This window comes from Myodes glareolus, chromosome 10 (genome assembly GCF_982192425.1).
Source record: "Myodes glareolus chromosome 10, mMyoGla1.1, whole genome shotgun sequence".
NCBI lineage: Eukaryota > Metazoa > Chordata > Mammalia > Rodentia > Cricetidae > Myodes > Myodes glareolus.
This window is the reverse complement of record NC_142035.1, coordinates 27829959-27838557: the sequence shown is the minus strand read 5'-3', so window position 1 is coordinate 27838557 and position 8599 is coordinate 27829959. Positions and strand designations below refer to the sequence as shown.

The window sequence follows — 8599 nt, the reverse complement described above, 5'->3', positions numbered from 1 at the left end:
CTGGGATTACAGGTGTGCGCTGCCACATCCAGCTTTGTTTTCAGATTCTTGAGGAACCTAAATAGAGGCTACACCCATTTAAATTCCTACGAACACTCCAAAGTCCAAATGAGGAGCAGAAGGAGGGAGAACATGAAAAAGGAAATCAGGACCGCGAGGGGTGCGTTCACCCTCTAATACAAGGGGACTGATCTAATGAGAGCTCACCAAGGCCAGCTGTACTGGGATTGAACGAACATGTGATCAAACCGGAGTCTCTGAATGTGGCTGACATGGGGGCTGACTGAGATGCCATTGACAATGGCACTGGGTCTTGTTTTGTCTGCATGTACTGGCTTCTTGGGTTCCTAGTGTGTTTGGATGCTCACCTTCCTAAACCTGGAGGGAGAGGAGAGGAACTTGAACCTCCCACAGGGCAGGAAACCCTGACTGCTCTTAGGACTGGAGAGAGAGGAGGAGAGGGAGTGGGGGGAATGGGAGGATATGGGGAGGAGGGGAGGAAGTGAAAATTTTTATAAACAAATAAAAAAATTACCTAGAATAATGAAAAATAAGATATCAAAAAAATAAATTCCTACGAACAGTGTAGAGGGATACCAACACGCATTATGTTTTCTTTCCTTTTTTTCTTTTCTTTAAAAATATTTATTTTTCTTTATTTTATTTTGAAACAGGGTCTCACATAGCATAAGCTGGCCTTGAACTTACTATGAGGCAAACAAAGTATGGCACTGAACTCTTGAACCTCCACTTCCACCATGACTGGCTTTGCTTGTTTTTTTTATTTTTTCAAATATAATTCCAACTACAATGAAATGTAGTCTCAACTGGTATTCCCCCCAACGGCTAAGGATGTTGAACTTTTCCTGCATATATTTACTGGCCATTATTTTTTTCTTTAAAACTATCCAATTAAATTCCTCACTTATTGCTTGGATTCTTTGGTTTACTCATTCGTTCCTCATATAGGAATGATTCCACTGCCAGATGCATCGGAGGCAGAGAATTTGCTTCCATTTTGTGAGCAGTCTCTTCACTCTGATGACTGCTTTCTTTGCTTTGAAGATTTTCAGTTTCATGCATTTCCATGTCACTTGTGTGTGCACACACAAGCATACACAAAAATGGGCGCACACACACCCATGTACATTTGAGGAACGCCAAGGAAGACCTCAAGTGCCCTGGCCTCTCACTATTCACTTCGTTCTCTTGAGACGAGGTCTCTCATTGCATGTGAGCTCTCTCTTCCAGCGAGGCTGGCTGGCCAATGGTCACCTGTCTTCATCCCAAGGCTGGGATACAGGCACTGCTGTGAAAATCCCTCCCCTGGTGAGACAGAAACAGCTTCTGTCCCAACAGTAAACCAAAGTACTATTCTGCCCAAGTTCACCCTGGGGAGCCAGAGAGTTTACTGAGCTTATACGCAGAGCATGGGAAAGGGGTTCCTGGAGGAGTCTGGGTGACGCCCCAAAGCAGCTGCACTTAGAAAGTCTTCAGTCAGCATGGATGGTGGCTTTCCCACAGGCACATAGATGGGATCCCATCTCAGTTCATCTTCTCAGGCCTATATACCATAGCTAAGGCCTCTTGCAATGAGAGCGGAATTGCATACAAATGTCTGGGAGAAATAACTGGAATCTCAGGTGAGGGTTCAGCATCCCTTCCAACCCCCTCCTGTAGCTGGCTAGAAAGGGCAGTCCACATATTCAGTAGGCTACTGTAGGCTGTGCAACATGTTACCTCAGGACAGGGGCCGGCTTAATCGTCTGTCCTGCTCCTACCAATCAGTAGGGGATGAGTGTGTATGTGTGTGGCAGGGATGCAACCACCCACTCTTCATCCCCCAACAGTGCTGGTCTTGATGGTCTGACAAGACTCTGGAAATGTTCACTGTTGCAGCGGAGAGTGGTCCAATCCTTTGGGCTGGGCCCTTCAGATTGCTGAGTCATTTCTTTGAAAGTGACCACATAGTTTTCTGGGAACAAGCAGAAGACTAGTTTGTGTTTTGTTTTCCTTGGAGGAAGGCTTCCCCCACTAAGTAAATATTAAAGGAACAGAAGGTATGGAGGAGAAGAGATGGCTAGGTTTTCCTTGCCTCGGGTCCCTTCCAGATGGCCCAGCTGTGACGCACTGTCCTCTGCTTCCTGAGTGTGGACAGCACAGCGACCACTGTCTCCTGCTGTCACACCTTCCCTGACATGATGGACAACATGATCCAAAGCCAAAGGAGAGAACTGCCCTTCATCCAGGAGAGGGCTGTGCGCTAGCATCCATGACTAAATGGTATTGAGTTGACGATCTTCTCTGTAAGGCAAGGCTGACTTTCAGGTTAGGGGTGGGAATCAATGACTTCTTTTGTCCACTGGGAAAAGTAAATTCAGGAAATCTGAAAAAGCTCTTGAAAACTTTAAATATGAAAGTAGTCAGGGGAAGGGTTAAAAAGACTGCAAAATAAAGTTGAAGAAACATCTCAAAAAGTTAGTAACAGACATGGGAAAAGGAGCAAAATGAAGTGTGGGAGGTCGTGGGGTGGGGTGGGGTCTAACATCTAAACAGGTAGAGCTTCATTAACAGCCTGAGGGGCGTTCTCTGGTTGTCAAGGCTGCCATGGAACATTAATCAAGCTCCAAGCAAGCACTACGGGGTCCGAGACAGTGCCTCCTCTGTGGAAAATAGTTCAAGACCGAGGTAGGTAACCGTGAGAGCCATTCCAGGTGCTTTTCTTTCTTCTTGTTTGTTTATTTATTTATTGAGGCAGGTTCTCACTATGCAGCCTTGATCTCAGAGATCCACCTGCCTCTGCTGATTGTATGCTGGGATTGAAGGTGTGCGGACTGTATGCTGGGACTGAAGGTGTGCGGACTGTATGCTGGGATTGAAGGTGTGAGGACTGTATGCTGGGATTGAAGGTGTGCGCCACCACACCAAGCTTTCAACACATAACTTTCTATACTAATGTGGTCACCTGGTCACCAGAGGTCAGACCAGGAGGGAGGCTGTCTGGTCAGAACACATGGAGGCAATTCTCTTCTTGAGGATCCAGAGAGCCTTTCGGTGTCATGTGGCAAGGACTGAACCTAAGCACAAGGCCCAGTCCTCTCTACTGTGTGCCTGAAAATAGGAAATTTTTACTCTTTAGGAATAAAGACTATGGAAGTCACAAGCTCACTCTAGAAGTATGAAAATGGCATGGAAAAGGAGCACCATGGGTTCATTTTTAATAGTTTTTAAAAAATTATAACAATTTGTCATGTTCACACCAAATTTAGTCCAAAAATCATGCAGAAAAATTAGATAATAGATAAGAACATTCACATTAAAAGTAGGCAAAATATTTTAACAAAAAAATTTATCTAAAATATGTAAAATTTCACTATGAAATGCTTTGATTTGTATGATTTAGTATTTATACCAACCCAATTCAGTTGCTTGAATCTCTATTTTAGAATATCTATTTTTTTAAAAAAATATCTATGCTATAAATCAGTATATGCATATCCACATGCAAGCTACCCTGCCTTCTTCAAGTTTTCTGGACTACACAAAAAACCTGGATCTCAGATAGGAATACAGCCTATGGCTATCAACAGCAGCAGGGTTGGGAGGCTTCACATCATGGCAGTGAATCCCTCACTCACATTCTAGGAACTGAACCAAACACAGAATGCCTTGGCGTTTATTAGTTCTGTTAACCCTGTAAACTGGCTCTGCACTTGGTTGCTGTGTTCTTCTGTGTGTTACACAGACATGCTGACTTTGCAATCTATGCTTTGTAAGAGAGCAGGTAATTCCAGCACTGAGGAAACCATATAGTGAGGCATGGGGGATGATGTCAGCGGCACCCTTCCACTCTTGTTTATCCAGACTGTGGCTTTCAGTCCTGCATTGAGGCCTCCTTGTATATCGGTTTCTAGTGTGTCACCAACCATCACGCAGTCTCCTGGCTGCACTCCAAGGAGATCACAGCAGTGATAAAATATGGAAGGTGCTGGTTTCTCCTCTTTCTGCTCTCCTCCTACAACAATAGCATCAAAATAAGACTGGCAGGCGCAAGCCTCAATCTTCTCCCTCTGGGTCTGTCTGTCACCGTTTGTTAACAACAGTAGGCGGACCTCTTTGCGAAGTTCAGCGAGCATGGCTTTGACATCTTCTGCTAGGGTCATATGCTGTAAACGCGTAGATTTCCACAGGAAATAACATTCTTCTGCCAATTTCCTGTGGTTAGCACCACCTTTGGTCTCCTGGATGGCTTCTTCCCAGTGTGCAGTCCTCACGTCTGTAATACATGTAGTGTAAGGATGAAAGCATTCCTTGCTGAGTTTAACTTGAACTTTATCACAGATGACTTTTGCCTCTTCTCTGTAGTGGTATTTTGATTGTAAGAGCTTTATCACCTAGGCAGAAGAAGATAACTTGGTCAGCATATCTTGTCTTTAGCAGCCATGTCTTGAAGCAGAGACTTCTTCCCACTACCAGACCTTCTCTCGAGGGAACTGGCCTTAGTTTTAGAGATACCAAATTTAGAACTCTCCACCCCCAGAGACAATCAATCATACACATATCATCTGTCTGTCCCTCACCTCCACCCTGTGTCCCTCTCTGCCTCTCATTCCCATATTTAAAAATCAGCATCTGTTTTATGATGATTCTTCACATAAAGCAAAAAACAAGCTTTCACTGGTTCAGTAGGCTACCACATTTCACGCTGGTCATGAAGGCACAAAAATAAGAATTTTGCTTAAATTTAGTGGAACATTCTAATAACTTCTGAAAAGCACTTCTATCATACATGCACTCATGCACACAAAAGTACTGGGAATGGAACCAAGGGCCTTGTCTACATTAGGTATACCATACCACCAAGCTACAGCCCCAGCCCTATTGTACCCATTTGGTCTATCTTAACATTTACTGAAGACTGAAATGTGGCTAGCTTTATGGCTAAATTAGCACACACCTTCTTAACATTTGCTATAACTCTATAACTTCCCCTTCAAGACAAGGCAGTGTCTTGAAAAACCTTAGAATTGCTAAAAAATTTTCCTGAGTTGGGAACTGAATCCATACTTGCCTGCTTCCACAGCAGACATTTTGGCCTGATAGTACGTACTGACCCCTTGTCCTGGGGGCATGACCACAGGAAAAGGAAGCAGACAGACAACTGTTGTTGATTAATGCCAGTTGGAGTACCACCAACAGTTAAGTGGACAAGGACTATGGAAATAAAACTGAATTTTTGTTTTGTTTCTTGTTTTTCAGAACAGGGTTTGTGTGTTCTGTAATTAGCTCTTTAGACCAGGCTGGCCTTGAACTCAGAGATTCGCCTGCTTCTGCTGTAGGATAATGCTCTTGTACACTGTAAAGATTTATCACGCATATTAGTTTAATAAAACGCTGACTGACCAGTAGCTAGGCAGGAAGTACAGGTGGGGCAACCAGACTAAGAATTCTGTGAAGAGGAAAGGCAGAGAGTCAGTCACCAGCCATATGCAGAGGAAGCAAGATGAGAATGCCTTACTGAGAAAAGATACCGAGCTATGTGGCTAAACATACATAAGAATTATGGGTTAATCTAAGTTATAAGAGTTAGTTAACAATAAGCCTGAGCTAAAAGGCCAAAGAGTTTATAATTAATATAAGCCTCTGTGTGTTTCATTGGTACTAAGCAGTGGAACCAGGCGGGAGAGAAACTTCCATTTACATGCTCCTGCTTCCCAAATGTTAGGATTAAAAGCATGTACCACTACCACCTGGTCAATAGCTGAATAAGGCTTGGCAAAAGTCATACCTAAAACAAGAGATGACAAGTAGGTAACATGGACATGGGAAGCTTAATTCATTCCACACAGAAGCAACAAGGGCATGGATTTCTGACCCCAATGGGGCAAGCCAGTTGAGCCAAAACGGAAGGCATACGGAGACAAGGATGTGCTGGAGGGCCCTTGAACAGATGCTGCCCAAACCCCTTTCTCACCCGCTTTCCCCACAGAGGCTTATCCACAGATGCATCCAGCATGCAGACTGGGGCTCAAGCGTTGCCCTAAGAGCAGTATTCAACCAACAAGAGGCAGACTGGATAAACACCACACCTTCACCGCTTCCTGTGACAACGGTGGCAGGCTCTACCACGTCATTCCGGAATGACGTCTCATGCCAGCAGCCACCTGATCACTGATATACTTCATGATAGCCACCCCCACCCTTATCTCCCACACCCCACCAACCAACTACCTATACTGAACAACCTGCTTCAAAAGTCAGCCACACCACAGCAAATATTGATCTTCAGAAGCGGGAGCAAGGCATTGTGCTCTGGTGGCTGAGGGTGGCGCTTGACAGCAGAACAAGGGCCTTTCCTGCACCACCATCAAAAAACATTCGGAATGGCTTATGACAGGTAAAAATTTGTAAGGACTAGGGATAGGTAAAAATTTATAAGGACTGTTGCAACCTTATAAAGTCTTTACAACATTTAACTGTGCTAATTTCATAGACGATTTATAAATAAAAGAACCAAGACTGGAGATTTGAACTCTTGTCCACCACCTATTATTCATTCAGCATTTAATTCATATCAAACAAAGACAATTAAGACAGCACATTTCCTTTCAGGAAACTCAGGAGTCAGCCACAGGCACACGAGTTGCAACAATCAATGATAACATCCTCTGACGGATGCAATAAGAGATAGCATAAGAAATGAACATGGCGTCACCACCGTAGAGAAATACAGCGGGTTGGTGGTGTTGCTTTGAGATAGGAGTCTCACTGTGTTGCCTAGACTGATCTCAAATTCTGGAGCTCAAGTGATGTTATTGCCTTAGTCTCCCATGTAAATTTTTGTTTTAAAAAACAAACAAACAAAAAACAAAACAAAACAAAAAAAAAACAAAGCTCACCAAGGCAGGAATGTGGAGGGTGAACTGGATGTGGTCAGCCTGGAGACAAGATCACACTAAAATTCTACAGAGGTCAAGCGTTTCTGCAATTAAGGTAAGAGTAAGGGGGTCTGGGAGACAAGAGTGGATGAGGGCATGGTTCACTGAGCGAGCACTGGGTGCTACATTCTTCTCATGCACTGTATTGAAACTACCTGACATTTAACACAGACTAACACTCAAACTCTACGAGGAGCTGAGGCTAAGCATAAACAGGGGACCTGCTGAGGCACTTGGTACCGGGAGGACTGTGATTTAAACTCAATGTGAGGTTTTCAAAGTCTGTAACCACAAACAGCTTAAAACAAAAACTGAGTTTCCAAACACTGGGCTTAGCTGGGTAAGAATGTGGGTTAAGTATTGACTGTCTGCCGGTAGAGATAATGGAGAGGGTGTCAAAATACAAGAGACAACCAACAGTGTGGAAAGCTTCCTTTAAGACTGATTCCAAATGTGGGGAGAAGCAGCTCCGTGAAAAACTCTTGTTTAGGACGGCAAGGCTTAGGTTCAAACCTCAGAACCAAGAAAGTGCGTGCGTACACGTACACACGTATGTACACACACACCCAAAACCAATTCCAAATACCTAGTGACGCTGGCACTTTGCGAGTAATCTAACCACTTGGCAAGCTTATTGTACTCAAGTGGTGGAGACAAAAGCTACCTGCCAACGGATTTGGAAATACAGAGGAGAGCCCTGATGGAGATAAGGGATGTAGTTTTCTAAAAACACAGCTGTGCAGAAAAGCACAGTCCAAGAGGGGGGTTGTGCAAAAATTTAAAAAAAAAAAACATTAAAAGTATGAGGCAGACACGAATTGCATGTGTGAAATGCGGCAAGAAAAAATGGAGAAAGTTTATGATCTGGATAAACAAACACTACCTGATGAAGCATAGGACCCTTAATATTGAAAGGGCTGGCTTTTATAAGTGTGTTTTCCACATCTGGTACTCCTTCACTTTCTCGTTGAAGCTGAAGGCAGAGGAAGGAAAGTAGGGGAGGGTTAAGGTCTGGAGAAGACAAAGAAGGTGTCCGACAGCATCTGTAGCTACAGCAAGAAGGATGCGGATCAGCAACGCCGCACTAAAAGAATGCCCACTCAGCATTTTACGTCCCAAGGGTCTCAACACCAGAGAGTCCTGCCAGTCAGACTGAAGCGTGCGGGGAAAATGACTCTGCTGTAGGTTAAGTCCAGGCCCGCCTCTCTGAGTTATGTAACTTCCTGGGCCAAAACCCTGTCTGAGCCTCTTTCCCCGCAACCCACCGCAGGCCCTCCCGCGGGGGACTGCCGCGAGAGGAGGGCGCGTGGTGTCGTCCCGGGCAGTCCGAGCCCGGATGGCCGCAGGTGGCGGCGACTCTGCAGTCGTGGCAGTTCAGAGTCCAGCACCCCGCCCCGCGCGCGCGGGAAGGAAGAGCAGCTCCAGGGGCGAGCAGCGGAGGACCTGCGGGCGCGAAGCCGATCGCGGAGGGCGACGGCGCGGGGACGTTACCTCCATCATGCCTCTCCGGCTTGCTTCTGCCGTGTCGATGAGCGTGTTGTCCAGGTCAAAGAAGACCGCGCGCACCCGACTAAGCCCCATCGCTTCGCCGCTCAAGCCGCGCGCGAGCCGCCTCGGCCGCACCGCGCATGCGCGAGGCCGGCCGGGGAGCCGTGGGGCGG

At 45.5% G+C, this 8599-nt stretch overlaps 1 protein-coding gene across 1 annotated transcript; it reads right to left on the bottom strand.

The window, feature by feature from the left end:
* Positions 1 to 3201: 3201 nt before the first annotated feature.
* On the bottom strand, positions 3202 to 8584 carry Nanp (N-acetylneuraminic acid phosphatase). The gene is made up of 2 exons (XM_048456935.3): positions 8430 to 8584; positions 3202 to 4394 (listed from the first exon to the last, which is right to left on the bottom strand). Exons 1-2 carry the CDS (start codon positions 8517 to 8519, stop codon positions 3738 to 3740), a joined length of 747 nt encoding a protein of 248 aa, XP_048312892.2. The 5' UTR covers positions 8520 to 8584; the 3' UTR covers positions 3202 to 3737.
* Positions 8585 to 8599: the final 15 nt, after the last annotated feature.